The sequence below is a fragment of the Labeo rohita genome, chromosome 5, assembly GCF_022985175.1.
Source record: "Labeo rohita strain BAU-BD-2019 chromosome 5, IGBB_LRoh.1.0, whole genome shotgun sequence".
Lineage (NCBI taxonomy): Eukaryota > Metazoa > Chordata > Actinopteri > Cypriniformes > Cyprinidae > Labeo > Labeo rohita.
This window is the reverse complement of record NC_066873.1, coordinates 22689508-22705908: the sequence shown is the minus strand read 5'-3', so window position 1 is coordinate 22705908 and position 16401 is coordinate 22689508. Positions and strand designations below refer to the sequence as shown.

The 16401-nt window shown below is 40.3% G+C and overlaps 1 protein-coding gene across 1 annotated transcript in view; it reads right to left on the bottom strand.

Annotated features, from left to right (window-relative positions):
* Positions 1-3074: 3074 nt before the first annotated feature.
* LOC127165813 (neuronal tyrosine-phosphorylated phosphoinositide-3-kinase adapter 1) overlaps positions 3075-16401 on the bottom strand; it is a 48556-nt gene continuing 35229 nt past the window's right edge. The window contains exons 4-7 of the mRNA XM_051110727.1: positions 13853-15571; positions 13522-13746; positions 11440-11543; positions 3075-3620 (exon numbers count right to left, since the gene is read on the bottom strand). Coding sequence (XP_050966684.1) covers positions 3243-3620; positions 11440-11543; positions 13522-13746; positions 13853-15571 — 2426 coding nt within the window. The 3' untranslated portion in view covers positions 3075-3242. The remainder of the gene's footprint in view (positions 3621-11439; positions 11544-13521; positions 13747-13852; positions 15572-16401) is intronic.

Here is a 16401-nt window from a genome sequence, read left to right as displayed (position 1 = left end):
AACTGAATGATTAAGGGAATCCGTCAAGAACTCCCAGCATGCATTGCACCAGCCCTCCTCTACTGTGGTCCGCCATACTGTTTGATAAAGACTGTGTTTCAAATGGTGCAGTGAAACCCTGGTGTCGTGGTGACAACATGTCAAACCCTTGGCAACATCACTGCAGCGTTGCCACATCACATTTACAGTAGTGTTGCCAGGGTGAGAACTGTACAGGTTGGTGGTGCTAACTGTTCGGAAAAATAACAACAACTTTGAAATACAACCACAACAACAACTGAGAAACATTCAATTGCCAACAGTTACAAAAAGGTTCCACTCCTCAAAACTCCATCGCGTAATTGAAAAAAAAAAAAAAAAAAAAAAAATCAAAGAGCACTCAAAAGAATGAAGAAGAGAAATCAAACAACAGCAGTGAGGGATATGTAAGCAATAGTAGAAATGCAATATAGCAGCAGAAGTACTTCAAAAATATCCAACTGATATTCCAACGAGCGGGGTAGAGTGTGTCGGTGTGGGTATGAATGTGATCAGACTTAAGTTGCTTAAAGGGACTTGCATGACATTAGCCGGAAAAAACATTGGTTGGTAGGTTGGTGTTTGTGTGTCTGGGACTGTGCCTTTAGTAGAGAGGGCTCGCATTTTAGCGGTCCATTCAGTACAGTGTAGACAGGTAGCCACAGATAAAACTACTAAATTTCTTTATAAAACAATTAAACACCTTGTACTTTTATACATTATATGCTACAATATATTTATTGATTACAAGTATGAAAGTGGAAATAATTGCTACATAATCAATACAGTTGTACATGTTTATTTTACATATTTTAACACCTTGTGTTTTTTTTTCTTCTCGTTTAATCTCGATGTCATGTGGTTCGCTTCCTTCGTGTGGAAAGTTCCAGCATCGGTCTGAGGAGCGCCGCTGTGTGTTCATTTCTCCCAGCAAATCGCTGCGAGTGTGTGCGTTTCTGTATATGCATGTGCGCATGAGCGTTGGACCGTGTGTGGAGGTGGAGTTTGCTCCAAAACTGATTTTTCTTTAAAGGGAACTCCAGGAATTAAGACTTGTATGGTTTAATATAACGTAAATGATGTATTTTATTGAAATACCTAGCAGAAAACCCATAAAAAATCCACATCGTTTAATACATATTTTGGACTATGGGGGGGGCGCCATTATTTCAATGATGTGAAATGGCTCCACACAAAGAGCTTACAAACGGCAGAGACAAGAAATGCTAGATGCCATCCTGGCAGGATGTAAATCAGCACGGATTTCACTGGATATCTGGGACATTTAGACTCATTGTGGGGAAAATAGATGGTATGACATTTGGTTTAAGCCTACACTTACATCCATTGCCACCTGTAAGCTCTTTCCGTAGCCGTGGTCCTTGTATCAGTATTTTATTTTCAGAGTTGTGTATTTGAATTGTGTTGCGGTGAAAACTGGTAGCGCGAGTAGCTCACCAAGCACAACCATTTCAAGTCATAATGGCGCCCCCCCATAGTCCAAAATATGTATAAAACGATGTGGATTTTTAAAATAACATAAATCTTTCATATGTTTTCTAATACATATTTCAGTAAGATATATAATTTGTTATATTAAGCCATACACTGGACTGCTCAATCTGACTACTGTATGATAAGACTTACAAAGAATTTCTATATATGTTATTATATTTTATTAAAAACTCCATTGCAACATCAATTGACCCATCGCAGGGAGTTTGATAGGCATTGCTCCGCGATACATTTTCACTGCGTGACAGCATCATGTGTAGCGTGTAACGAAGGGGGGGCGGGTCTTTGCGAAAGGTTCATTGATTGACACATGAGACTATGCTGCCAAAAAGACAGAAAAATACAGTTAGCTCCGGATATGCTCAGATACAGATTAAATGTAAACAGATGCGTAAATATGGTGGTCCGACGGTTTTAGGTGAACACAATGACACCTCGTGTTAACGCAGCCCGTGCATTGGTCCTCAATCTATTTCCTATTTTGTAATTAAGCTCATCCCGTGATCTTACTGTTACTGTTTTCATCAAGTGAATGTTACACAATTGATTTGCCTTTGTGAAATAATGCAATGCGCATCTGTCTTTTTTCGCCATCGTGATTTTGTACTGGACTGCGCCTAATGATCAGTCTCCTGCTTTAACAAATATTGCTACAAAAGTCATGTAACTTCTGCTGAACAGCTTTTCTTCTGCTCCCAAAATACGCAGACACACGTGTCACCACACTCAGCAAATTGGCACTCAATCAATAGGCAGTAATTAGACTTAAAATGAATCTCCTCTACAAACTACAACATTACCACACAGCCCTTCATCATCCTTTCTTGTGTCTGAATGTGTAAGACTTTTTTTTTTTTTGTGTATACATGTTGATTTATGTGTTTTATTGACTCGTTTCCCTGTACCCCTCACCATTTTCTTCCCTGTATGTCTGGATTTCCTCTCATCTCTGTTCTGCTTCCAGCCTCACATGTCTCTGATGCAAAGATGCATCTTACATAGTTCACCATGACACCACACACACACACACACTCTCACGCACACGTACACACATTCTGACACTCTTCTGGAATGTAAAAAAAACATCAGTCTAGTGGGTGCCCAGGAAACAGCAGCATAACTGAGTAAATCTGGTCAGTAAAAACACATAAGCCCAAAGTCACAGACAGTTTATGATATGAAGAAAAGCTCCACTATGATCTTTCAGCGTCTCTTCGTTCTTTACACATCAAGTTGTGATCATTTCTTCATTCTCTGGAGGAAAAAGCATGTCTATTCTCCTCACTAGTGGTTTATATTCAGAGTACGAATGTCACGGTGCTCCAAAGGTTTCCAGTGTGTTTCAAAAAGGTTGTAAACTCAGCAGCACAGGTTGTATTTGCAGCAGGTCAGAGAGAGTTTAGACTTGGGTGGCTCTCCAGTGTGTGTGTGTTTCGTCTGCTGCATGTGTATGGCACATAAACACCATGTGGAACACATTTTCTCCTGCTTCTACAGAGAGATTTATTCTAAATCATGCTATTCACTTTGTCTTTCCAGTCTTATTTTAATCTCTTCACTCAAAGGCCACTTCTCTCATTTCCCCTAAGATTCCCATTTTGTCTTTTCACACGCAAAAGAGAAAAAAAGAAGAAAGGTTGTTACTCCATCTGTCTCCCTCAGTCATGTCTTTCTTACTCCCTAACCCTTGTTTGCTCTCTCTGCCTCGGTCAGATGGCCGTGTCCCACACCACAGCCTGTGGCCTCTGGCAGGGCGGCGTTCCAGTCTTGCGGGGCTCCGGCGTTTTCCTCCAGCTGGGTAAAATAGGCATACTGTCCTGCTTACATAAGCTCTTATCCGGTCGGCGATGAGCCTTAATCTCCTTACACAGGCAGCGCTTTCTCTCTATCACCTCCAGGAGCTTGCCGTCACGTTGAGCCGGGGCTGTGGAGGTGCCCGCTGTGCCCGTGCCGAGGGGAGCCTGGGCCTGCGCGGCGAGCTGAGCCAGCTGCTGGAACTGGAGCTGGACCTGCTGCTGGTGCTGGTACTGCTGCTGTCGGCTCAGAGACGGACTGCAGGGAGCCTGAACCTGCGAGAGAGCATGGAACTACAGACAGAGAAAGAGAGAGAAAAATTGTACAATATTAGTTATTTGAAATACCGTAGTTAGTCATGTGATTGTTGACTTTGGAACAAGGTATAAAGGGTTGGCTGGTTAGCATGGTCTAGTTAGCCTCTTCTGGTAGATGCTGTAACTACACCATCTGGCTGCAAAAAGAGAGCGATGCATCAAGGGCGATTAGTGCTATTTTAGTATTATTTATATACTATTACAGTATTTATTAAAGGGATAGTTCACCCAAAAAAGAAAAGTCTGTCATTAATTATTCACCCTCATGTCGTTCCAAACCCGTATGACTTTTGTTCATCTTTGGAACGCAAATTAAGATATTTATGATGAAATCTGAGAGCTTTCTGACCTTGCAACTACTACGCTCAAGGCCCAGAAAGGTAGTAAGAACATTGTTATATAGTCCACGTGACATCAGTCGTTCAACTTTAATTTTATGAATTTACAAAAATAATTTTTGGGTGCAAAGAAAACAAAAATAACAACTTAATCAAAAATGTATTCTCTTTTCTGTCAGTTTTCAATGCAGGGACTACATTTCTTGCCCTTGAATGTGGTACTTGCATTGCTGCATGCTCAAAAAGCTCTCGGATTTCATCAAAAATATATTAATTTTTTGTTTGAAGATGAACAGAGGTCTTACGGGTTTAGAACGGGGTGAGTAATTAATGACAGAATTTTCATTTTTGGGTGAACTATCTCTTAAAGGAGATAGTTCACAAATAATTTACTCACCCCCTTGTCATCCAAGATGTTCATGTCTTTCTGTCTTCAGTCGTGAAGTGGACTTCATTGGTGCCCCGAATTTGAACTTCCAAAATGTAGTTTAAATGCAGCTTCAAAGGGCTCTAAATGATCCCAGCCGAAGAAGGGTCTTATCTAGCGAAACGATCTGTCAATTTTTCGGGAAAAAAAAAAGGTATACTTTGTAAGCACAGAAGCTTGTGTAGCACTAGCTCTGGGACGCACGTCCACGACACTACATACTACTGAATCACGTCGAAAGGTCACGCGGAATGTAGGCGGAACCACAGACCCAGTGTTTACAAACCAAATGTGCAAAGACTAAAGAAGTGCAAGTAAGTCAAACGCTGTTTACAAACAAAAAGGTGCAACGATGTTGGACGATTCTGAAGTTGTAGGAAAAAATAAGATGGTGTTTTTCGCCATACTCTGTCTTTTTGAACCGGAGTACACAGACGATGAACTTAGACCTGATTCATAGTGTCGTGGACACGCATCGCAGGGACTTTGCTTAAAAAGTATACAAATTTTTATTTTTCGGAAAAAAATCCTGATCGTTTCGCTAGATAAGACCCTTCTTCCTCGGCTGGGATCATTCAGAGCCCTTTGAAGCTGCATTTAAACTGCATTTTGGAAGTTCAAAATCAGAGCACCAATGAAGTCGATTATATGAAGAAAAATCCTGACATGCTTTCCTCAAAAACCATAATTTCTTTACGACTGAAGACAGAAAGACATGAACATCTTGGATGACAAGGGAGTGAGTAAATTATTTGTAAATTGTTGTTCTGGAAGTGGACTTCTCCTTTAAATACATTTTTAGGGGTTCAAGCTAATTGTTAGAATGGTCACGAATCAGTGATCTCCATGTAAAACTGATCATGCAGACCAAACCGTAAGTCGTAGAGACCTACAAGGCTCGGCCCAATCTGCCTGACGGGGGCACTGCTACAGCAATCAAAAGTATAAAATTGCTCTTAACTCCTAAACCGTCAGTCGCAGGCTCAAGTGTTATTTCACAGAAATGCGAAATTTTCGGGTATTTTGCATTTTTTTTAAAAAACCTATTTTTGCAAACTAGTTCTAGGTTTTTGCCTGATCGGAACCAAACCAGTGCAGAAAGATTCTCTGGAGAGTGAATATCAATAATTATCAAAAAAAAAAAGTTCAATTTTTGGCCTTTCCGTCGCAAAGGGGCACTAAAACGTGCCACTTTTAATAAAATGCCTATAACTCTTGAATGGAATGAGATATCTCAAGATATCTCTTGCAGATAACTCAGAACAAATGTAAGAGCTCAATCTGAGGTCACAGGAACAAAAATTGTGGAGCTTGGCCACTTGGTGGAGCTATAAGAGGGAAAAAACATACAAAATTGCTGTAACTGTGCAACCATTTGTCCTATCAACATGAAAAACGCTGTGCATGATTTTGGTCCAAAGTGCCACGAATGTCTACAAGGACATTTGCGTATCTCAAAAAACATTGGCTGACGAAGTTTGAGCACCTGTTTACGGTTAACGGAGGCCGATCAGAATGAAACTCGGTGGGCCTGTTCGACTCACGGCCCCAAAGGCCTGTGAGAAATTTTAAAGTAATCAGTCACTGGAGGGTGATATCGCATTTTTCAGGGGCGTACATTGCATGGTTTTTCACACATATGCGCAATATTCATATCATATGACAGAACTCCTATTTTCGGACAACTTCGCTTCTAAAACCACCGCTGTTAATCAAATTGTTTGTTAAATTACTGAGAAGATGTAGGAAAAACCTTATTTTGTGAACTAGTCCTAGGTTTTTTTAGCAGAATTTGAAAAAAAAAAAAAAAAGACTGCAGTACAATTCTCTGGACTCTCCAGGCCAATAATTATTAAAAAAGGTTGAAATTGACCCTTTGGGAAGCCATAATGGGTCGTTTAGAAAAGGGGCCTGTCCAAATGTACCCAAAATCCTAAAAAACCTAAAGGAAAACTCAAAACTTCACAAAACCTGCTGAGTACATGCGACAGGTGATTCTAAACAAGCACGCAAAGTTTTCAGGGGATCAAATCACAGCTGGCACTATTACAGTCAAAACCATAATATTTCTATAGTAAATTGCCTGGTTTTACCAAAATGCTTTTTAAATAATTGATTTAGGTGGTTACAAGCTTCCTAATAATGTCTTTCTTCATATGTGCTCAAATGCCTTAAAGCGACTGAACCCCGGTAATCGCTGCTTGAAGCTATATTATTAGTTTTTATTGTTATATTTTTAAAAATGGTTTTATTATTAAAAATGATTTTGTTATGTGCTAATGTCATTTATTATTTTGTTTTAAATATTTATATTTATTTTGTTTTAAGTTTTAGTTATTTTAGTGTTTTAACCTTTTTATTTAGTTGCCAAGGCAACATTTAATATTAAAATGATTTATTATTTAATATCAACATTTAATATTACAATATGACATTTAACATACATACATTTCACCATTTTCTAATATTCATTATATTTACAAATTTTTTAAAAATATATTGTCTAATGATTTTTAAAGAACACACAATGTGTGTATTTTTAATCACAAATTAAATTTTTACTATTATCAAATATCACCAATAAAAGTTAGCTTCTTGTTCTGCTGCCTGATGCATCTTTTTGCCAATTTTTGCCAAGGTTCCAGCTTAAAAAACAAACAAACAAAGATGCCAGGGCTACTTGGTGGGGCAAGTACTGCTGGCATTCCACCCAACATATAAAGAAAATTAAATCAATATGGAGAGCCCGATAAGGGTTTGCTCAGAGCAGCCACTGTTTAATTAATTCCTTCCCAAAATTAACTTTTGCCACAATGATGAATGAATTGAGAGGAGGCCAAATATATATATATATATATATATATATTTTTTTTTACTTGCCTTGAAAGTGTTTTTTTCTTTTTGTATTAAATGTAAGTACTGAAAATTTTAATTTTAATTCTAATTCAGAATTATATTTAGCTCAGAGTATTCCACATATGTGGAATTCCCAGAAAAAAAAATAGTTACAGCAATTGTTTTTAAAATTAAAATGGATTAAAAAACACAAGTCTGTTCCATCAGCAATCACTCATGTCAGACTATAGCTCTTACAATTCATGTTTTCCTTTTTTTATATTCTGGGTGTGTGCTCTATGCTATATCAAAGAACGCCACCAGATAGCGGCATAGCGCCAACTCACAGCATCTATCCCATCCCCCTGCTCTGAGAGGGAAGGTCATATCAGCTCATAGAGTCAATCTCTGTGCTACACACACACACACACAGACTGCGTCAGCATGAACTTTTGCCAAGAGACAACAGCACACCAGGGGAAAAGAACAGAGGCTTCTGTACGGCAGCTAACATCCAACAAGATTGAAAATGAAAGATCTTTCTCGCGTGTGTTGCCAGTTCCACTCCAGCCTGTCTATAACACAACCCACACGCCACTAGAGCTATACGAAGTAGAACATCCCTGTCTGTTAACGCGCAAAACACGAGCTGCTTCGCATGTTTGCAGTCTCTCTGGATTCTCATTCACATTCAACATACTAAACTCCCAAAATGGCTCTCTAACAAACCACTGACAGCGACAGTCAGACGACAGAATCAAAGCCTGTCACCGACCGACACGGAGAGACACCGGCAGCGCCACTAGGTTTGAGTTTGATCATTCAGTTTGTCTGCCTGCCACAGACTGACAAAAAACACTCTTTCTTACTGCTGCACCTGTTTTCTCCGCCCATGTGCTGCATCTGTCCCCTCTCTTTCATTATGTCGCCTCTTTTTTTCTATTCTATGCTGCATTTTTCTCCCTTTCTCACTCGCTCTCTCTCTCCCCGTCTGTCTTTCCCTCTGCTGCATTTCTGTGCCTCCCTCCCGCTCTGTATTCATCCCCCTTTTTCTCTGCACTCATTGACCCTGCAGCGGAGTGCAGTGCAGCTACAGACGTGTTTGGGTGGGGATGCTGGTGACTCAATGGGCTCCGCGATTTACCTAATGACTGTCTGGAACAGCAGCCACAGGGGCACAAAACGGAATGAAATTAGTTACAGATCACCTGCCGTAACTGTCAAGCTTGGTGTCAATTACACTTACGCATGTTAACCAGTTGAACTGAATTTAATTAATTACTGCAGTATCTACACCGACTGGGGCTGAACAAGCCTGTGCGATTTCAAAGCATTTCCTGAATACTTTGAACTGAAAAGCGCAATATTCTAATGCACTCTTGTCTGGGGTTTTCTCAGAGTGTCAGGCTGGTGTACAAGGTGAATTAAAGGTCATTGGAACAGCATTTATAGTACTCCAAGTAGGCTTAGACAGAAAATGTGCATTTGTTTTCCATTTTGGAATGGAGTTAAAGGAATAGTACACCAAAAAAATGAAAATTACCCCATGATTTACTCACCCCCAAGCCACTCTAGGTGTATATGACTTTCTTCTTTCAGAATACAGTCGTTATCTTAAAAAAATGTCCTGGCTCTTCCAAGCTTTATAATGGCAGTGAATGGTGTTTAAGTGTAAAAAGAATATCCATCCATCATAAAAAGTGGCATTCCAGTGGATGACGTAGGACACAGGTGTAGTGTAAGCTCCGTTGAGAATTTTCTATTCTTACGAGAACCAAGCTGTTTACAGCAAAGGAAAACCAGTCTTTACAAATCCTTGTTTTGCTCTCTCCACTATGGTTCCGCGTTCATTACTGCATACGTCTACGTCCTACGTCATCCGCTGAAACGCCACTCTCTCGTAAACGTGTGTATGACAGCGGAAGCTAGAGATTACGGTTTATGGAGTTTTAAATATGGATATTTTGCTTACAAAAGCACATCAATTTGCTTCAGAAGCACTTTATTAACTCCTTAAAGTCATATGGAGTACTTTTTATGATGGAAGGATGCACTTTTGTTGGAACTTCAGAATCTTAAATTCCATTCACTGGCATTATAAAGCTTGGAAGAGCCAGGACATTTTTTTTATTATTACTCTGATTATATTCGTCTGAAGGAAGAAAGTCATATACACCTAGGATGGTTTGAGGGCGAGTAAATCATGGGGCAGTTTTTATTCATCCCTAATATGGTAAAACATCCTGTATGTTACACTGTTGCAATATAAAATGTGTTAAATGGAGCTTATAGTAATCCATGCATTAGGTATTGTGAACTAACATGTTATGTTGCAGAATCGAAGTCAAATCAGACTATTCTTTTTTATGGAATATTGCAGTATTTATTATAAACTATTTATTTCTGCACATCATAATTTTTTTTTTTTTTTTTTTTTTTTTTAAGATTTGTGCCCTTGTAATCTTTAATCATGACCACTGACGTCTCCTCCCCTCATATCGACACCTATTCTCTGATGACGTGTGCACCGGCACAAGTGTGGGACAGTAATTTATCCCCTCCAGCAAGCTGTCACTCACATAAGACTCACACTCACAGCAATTAGCAAACGACAACAATTCCTGATGGACAAAATTAAGTCTGTCCTAATTTTTTTTTTTTTTTTTTAAATTTGAGAAGCCTTTTACTTGGATAACCACTTTGATTAAAATAGGGAAGAAAATATGCTTGTTACTTCCGTTTAATGCCAACTTTAATACTGGCTAATGTTAATTTTCTACATTTCATACAAATTAGGGCTGTCAAATCGATTAATCGTGATTAATCACATCCAAAGGTTTGTGTTTGCATAATATATGTGGGTGTACTGTGTATATTTATATGTACATATAAATATACATGTATATATTTAAGAAATATATATATATATACAGTTGAGGTCAAACGTTTACATACACCTTGCAGAATATAAGATATATAAGATATATGAGAGTGATCATACAAAATGGATGTTATTTTTTATTTAGTACCAACCTGAATAAGGTATTTCACATAAAAGACGTTTACATACAGTAGTCAACATTTGAAGTTGATCAAAACCTTTCATCAAAGTTGTCCCAACGACGTGGGACAACTTTGTCTTAGGACAACTTTGATTAACTTTTTTTAAAATTTTTTTAATAGCTGTTTATGAGCTCCTTGTTTATCCTGAACAGTTAAACTGCCCGCTGTTTACCTTCCTTCAGGTCCCACAAATTCTTAGATTTTTCAGAAATTTTGTGTATTTATACCTTTCCAACAATGACTGTATGATTTTGAGATCCATCTTTTCACACTGAGGACAGCTGAGGAACTTATATTCAACTATTACAGAAGGTTCAAACACTCACTGATGCTCCAGATAGATGGGGGGTGAAAACTTTTGAATTTGAAGATCAGGGTAAATTTAACTTATTTTGTCTTCTGGGAAACATATAAGTATCTTCTGTAGGCAAAATTTAGGCAAAATAAGAAAACACATCTGAACACATCTTCACTCTGTTCAAAAGTTTACACCCCTGGCTCTTAATGCATATTTTTTCCTTCTGAAGGATCAGTGAGCAGTGTATTCATATTTATATATGATTTATATTATATATAAATATAAATATATTTTACATATATTTCTTAAATATACATGTGTATGCATGTATATTTATATACAAATATACACAGCACACACATATATAATGTAAACACAAACTTTTGGATGTGATTAATCGTGATTAATCTATTTGACATTTTAAACATTTCAAGCAATATAAATTAACATTAGTTAAAGGGTGGTTCCCCCCAAAATCCTGAAAATTCTGTTTTTGTTTACTCATCCTCATGTCGTTCCAAACCTGTATGAATGTCTTCACAAAAGAAGCCATTTTGTAAAAGTGTTTTTTGTCCCTACCATGACTTTCATTGTTTAATCAAAACTAGTTTAAACATTCTTGAAAATACCTTCTTTGGTGTACCACAGAAAAAGGGCTGCAGGTCTAAAGTATTTTCATAAGGTCAAATCCTAATGTGATCACTCATCGTTTTACCTGGATGAGTGTGTTTAAACAGGGCTGAGGAAACAATAACACTGAAGGTGCATAATAACTCTCTAAGTGTGTGTTTATGTGAATTCAGCGACAGCTTTAGTGGTGCTGGCATGTGTTACCTGGCTGAGTGCTTCTCTGGCCGGCAGGCTGCTCTGCCTTTGAACGTCACCACCCACTTGTCTCACTCCTGATGTGGAGGAAGATCTGCCAAGGCGACCCAACTCTATAAAAGATCACAGACACACAGCCAAGTTATTGTTTTAGAAAACCAAATTTTTAGTCAAATCTAAAATAATGATGGAAATAGCATGTCACATAGCCTAAAACAAACAAGTTCCTATTGCTATCCTGCAAAAAGCAGAAATAATATGGTTAAAATGTATACAACAGCAATCAGAACTGAGGAAGATATCGCAAAAAAATTGTGCCTGCTGATTGTTGATTTAAAGGAATTATGCAAATTAGGGAATAGAGCAAACACAGACAAAAATGAGCACTGATGAAATTTGCATGCTGCAGTTTCTTTAGTGTGTGGAGGATGGGATGCACACACAATACACCACAATCTTTGACCTGCATGCGGTGACTGTGCAGCGTCATGCCACCCCTGCAATCCAGCCACCTAAATCAGTCTTTAAAAAGCAGAAATGGAGCTCAGCTAAAAGTTCTAAATCTAGATTCATAATATTTTTCACCTTCATTTGATCATTATTTGATGGATTATTGCTGCCTTGATGAATAGAAGCAGCAGACAAACTGTTTCTACAGATACAGATATTCCACCCTACTTTCCACTAATAGCACAACATTAATTGCACCAGGCAAATAGCGCTGACGTCTGTGAATGTGTTGCATTCTATAATGAGCCTCATTTGCATTGAAAGCAGGTGTGTTTGCATTGTAAAAAATGACACTGACTTTATTCAAATGTGCACTGCACAATGTAATGCACATAGTGCTTGGTTAAGTTGGACTGCGGGTGGTATGTGAATAAAACGCATGATGTGTGCTGCAATACTGCAGTCAAAGAGGCTTAAGTACTTAGTGACCTCCCTCCTGAATGTATCATGGCATGAAATTATCATTTCTGAAATGTCCAGAAATTTATAGTTAGATCTTGCAGCTAGTTAGCTAGGATAACATATGTTTGGCTATTTCTAGCTAACATTGTGTGCTGCTTAACTAATTATGCTACATGATCTATGTGATTTTTGTTTCATAGGATAAAGTCTTTTTCCCCCATGTTTTCAATTACATTATAGCTATTCGAACATTCTGTTGTGAAATTTGATGCTTTCTAAATAAATCAATGCACACAGATCCCAGCAGAATAAATTAACATCAACTTACAGCTCTTAAAGGGATAGTTCACCCAAAAATGCTGTATAGACAGCAGCGCAACTACCACGTTCAAGGCCCAGAAAGGTAGTAAGGACACTGATAAAACAGTTGATGTGACATCAGTGGTTCAACCTTAACGTTATGAAGCTATGAGAATATTTTTTTGTGGACAAAGAAAACAAAAATAACAATGTCATGGTGCTGTCGTGAACGCACGTAGAAGACTGACACAGAAGAGAAGAAACTGTTAAATAAAGCACTTATTTTTGTTTTCCTTGTGCACAAGAAGTATTCTCATAGCTTCATAACATTATGGTTGAACCACTGATGTCACAAGGACTTTTTTTTGGCATTTTTGCACTTTCATGATAGGACTGTTGAGATATGACAGGTAGTGAATGCAAGAGAGAGAGGGAGGTGTGATTGGAAAAGGTCCATGAGGTGGGATTCGAACTCGGGACACCCGAAGCGCAACTGCGCCATATGTCGGCGCACCGACCATATGGATTATTTTAACGATCTACTTACTTCCTTTCTGGGCCTTGAACGTGGTAGTTGCGTTGCTGTCTATGCAGGGTCAGAAAGCTCTCAGATTTCATAAAAAATATCTTAATTTGTGTTCCAAAGATGAGCGAAGGTTTTACGGTTTGGAATGACATAAGAGAGAGTAATTAATAGAAGAATTTTCATTTTAGGTGAACTATCCCTTTATATAACTACTCTTTTCAATTAGTTGTTTAAGAAATTAAGTCTACAAATGTTTTATCTCTAACCTAAACATGCTCTATCTATATCTAGAGTTTTAACTACTGAGGTCATGGCAGGAAGCCTGTGCTAATGTAATTTAAATTAAATCTCACCTCCATTGCGGCATGCTGGGAAGGTTTGGCAGGGTAAGGGCAGTCCCGCTCGTATTAGTCCTCTCAACCCTGGTGGTCCATCCGCCCCAGCCAAGCTCTCGCTGTGTCTCCCTGTTGCCCGCACAGGTATTCCAGAGTGTCCGCCACTCCGCATGGCTGCTAGGTCATCCCGCTCTCTCCTCAATAGAGCATCTGCACTGCCATTCCATGCACCTCCATCTTCCTCTACAGAGCATTAGAGAGAAAAACAATATTAAACATCTACGATAACACCATTCCCTCAATAATCATCCCTTACACTAATTCCACCATCCCTACAACCATTACTCACTCTCAGTGTCTCGGCTCCCATGACTGAATGATAATTTTCGATGCATGGGCCAGTAAACCTGTTCTTCGGTGAGCCCTAAGGCAGCTGCGCTCTCCCAGGGAATGAACCCGGCCTTGGCCTGCAATGCCTGGGCTGCGGATCCAGTTTTAGTGGGGTCTGTGTGCAAGGATGGCAACTGTGAGCCTCCACGTAGGCTATCGTAGGCAGGTGGGCGACGGAAGCCAACCGAGGGGTAGGTCCAGAGCAGGGGGCTGTCGGAGGGGGGAGGTTTGTAAGCAGGAAGGCCATGAGACAAGTGCGGGGTGTGCGACCGGTGCATGTGAGAGCGAGATGGAGGGCGCTGTGCGGAAGAAGAAGAGGTGGAAGGTGGCGTGGCTGCTGTGGACGATGATGGTTGACTTGGGGTTGGCGTGGTGCTCGTGCCGGTTTGAGAAGTGTGTGTGTATGCGCTTGAGGCAGAGGTATCAGAATGACTGGATGATGGCGTGCTCAGGTCTCGTTCTCGTTCTCGTTCACGTTCACGTTCACGATCCCTTTCTCGATCCCTTTCCCTCTCAGATTTGTCAGACTTGAGCAAGAAACTGACAGACTTGCCCTCCTTAGGCTGTGTTTGCGTCTGGGTGGAGGACTGTCCTGACCCTTTGCTCGATGATGATGACTCTTTCTCAGGCTTGCGGTAATGGTGATAGTGGGAAGGCCTGTGGTGAGGGTGGTGGTGATGATGGTGGTGAGAATATGGAGAGGAGGACTTCGACGATGGAGGAAGAGGAGTGGAATGACTGCGGGCTCTGAGTCCTGGTGCCGGCCCCAGCTGTCCGTCCCTCCTATCCTTCTCCCGTTCCTTCTCAACTCCAGAGGACTCTTTGGAAGTGCTGGTGGAGCTCGTGCTGGAGGAGGTGCTAGTAGATGCTGGCAGACTGGAGGCTGATTGCACGCTGATCTTGGCCGAGCTCGTCTTGTGTTGAGCCCCTACCCCACTGGAGGCAGCAGCCGGCTGGGGAAACGCCAGGAGTGGAGGCTTGTGCTGGAGCAAATTGGGGAAGGGTGCTGGGATCTTACTGGAGCTGGGCTCATGCTCAGGCTTGGACCCTGGCAGTAGAAAGGGTGTGGGAGCACGGGGAGGGTGTGGTGAGGAGGAGAGGACTTGCGGTACGGGAGTGGAGGATGCAGAAGAGCAAGATGAAGGCAGAGGAGAGGAGTGAGAGATGGAGACAGCTGCTTTAGGCTTGGAGGAAGAACAAGCTGGAGAAGAGGACGAGGGCCGTGGGAGTGAGGAGGAGGTGGAGGATGAAGAGGATGAGATGATGGAGGAGTGGTACGCTTTTGAGGACTTGATACGCTCGTGTTTCAGTGGCAAGCGGCGGTGGGCTTCTCGAGCTGCGTCGTCTGGTAGGGGGTACTTCATCTCTTCATAAATGGCCTCTCCTTGGTCTGAGTCGGAATCAGGCGTGGTGGCGGAGGGTGTGAGCGGGTGAGGAGTAGGGGCACTGTGAGTCTCTCGCGTAAAGACCTGGCCCACCATTTCAATGTAAACTGGCTCGTCATCCCCCCCCTCACCCCGTGGAGAGGGTTCAGAGCTCTGGAAGGGAAGGGGTGTGGTTGGGGGCGGGACCCGAGGGGGCGGAGGGTCAAAGGAGAGCTGTGTGCTTGGACTCCGCTTGGGCTTCAAGGGAGGAACCTTCCGTCCTGACATTTCACCTGAATCAGATTTCTTCATTGCTGTTTAACAGATAAAAGCAGACAAAGGGTGAAAAAAGAGTGACAAGACAAAGAGAGAGGAAGTTTTACAGAGACCACAGGTCAAGTATATACAGCTTTCTAGTTCCATTAAATCAAAATGGACACTTTTTACTTTATTAAAGGGATAGTTCATCCAAAAATGAAGCCATCCTAGGTGTATATGACTTTAAAAACAAGCCTACATCCTACTTCATCTTCTGGAACGTCACTCTCTCAAGAACGTGTGTGCATCTGTGGAAGCTAGAGATTACAGTTTGTAAAGTTTTAAATGTGGGTATTTTTCTTACAGAAATGCATCAATTTACTTCAGAAGTTATTAACTCCCTGCATTTTGGATGGATGTACTTTATTGGACTTCAAAATCTCGACCACCTTTCACTGCCATTATAAAGCTTGGAAGAGCCAGGAGATTTTTTAATATAACTCCGACTGTATTTGTTGGAAAGAATCAAGTGATATACACCAAGGATGGCTTGAGAGTGAGTAAATCATGGGGTTATTTTCATTTTTGGGTAATCTATCCCTTTAACACATGCTCCCGGTCCTATGATTTAACTAAAAACTAAAATAAAAAAATCTTCTTTTAACTCTTTTATCACAATATAACTTTGCTTCACTTCTGAAAGAACTTTTCAGTTGACATCATGTTTCTTACTATTTATAACCTCTTCCATCCTACTTTTCAGAGGTGAATCAATGGATCAAATCAAGACCCACCCCACATTAATTTTTGCTGAATATGACAGCTCATTTTGAAATAAATCTAAAATAAATTTTAAGTAAATGGCTTGCAAATCATTCAGCACGCA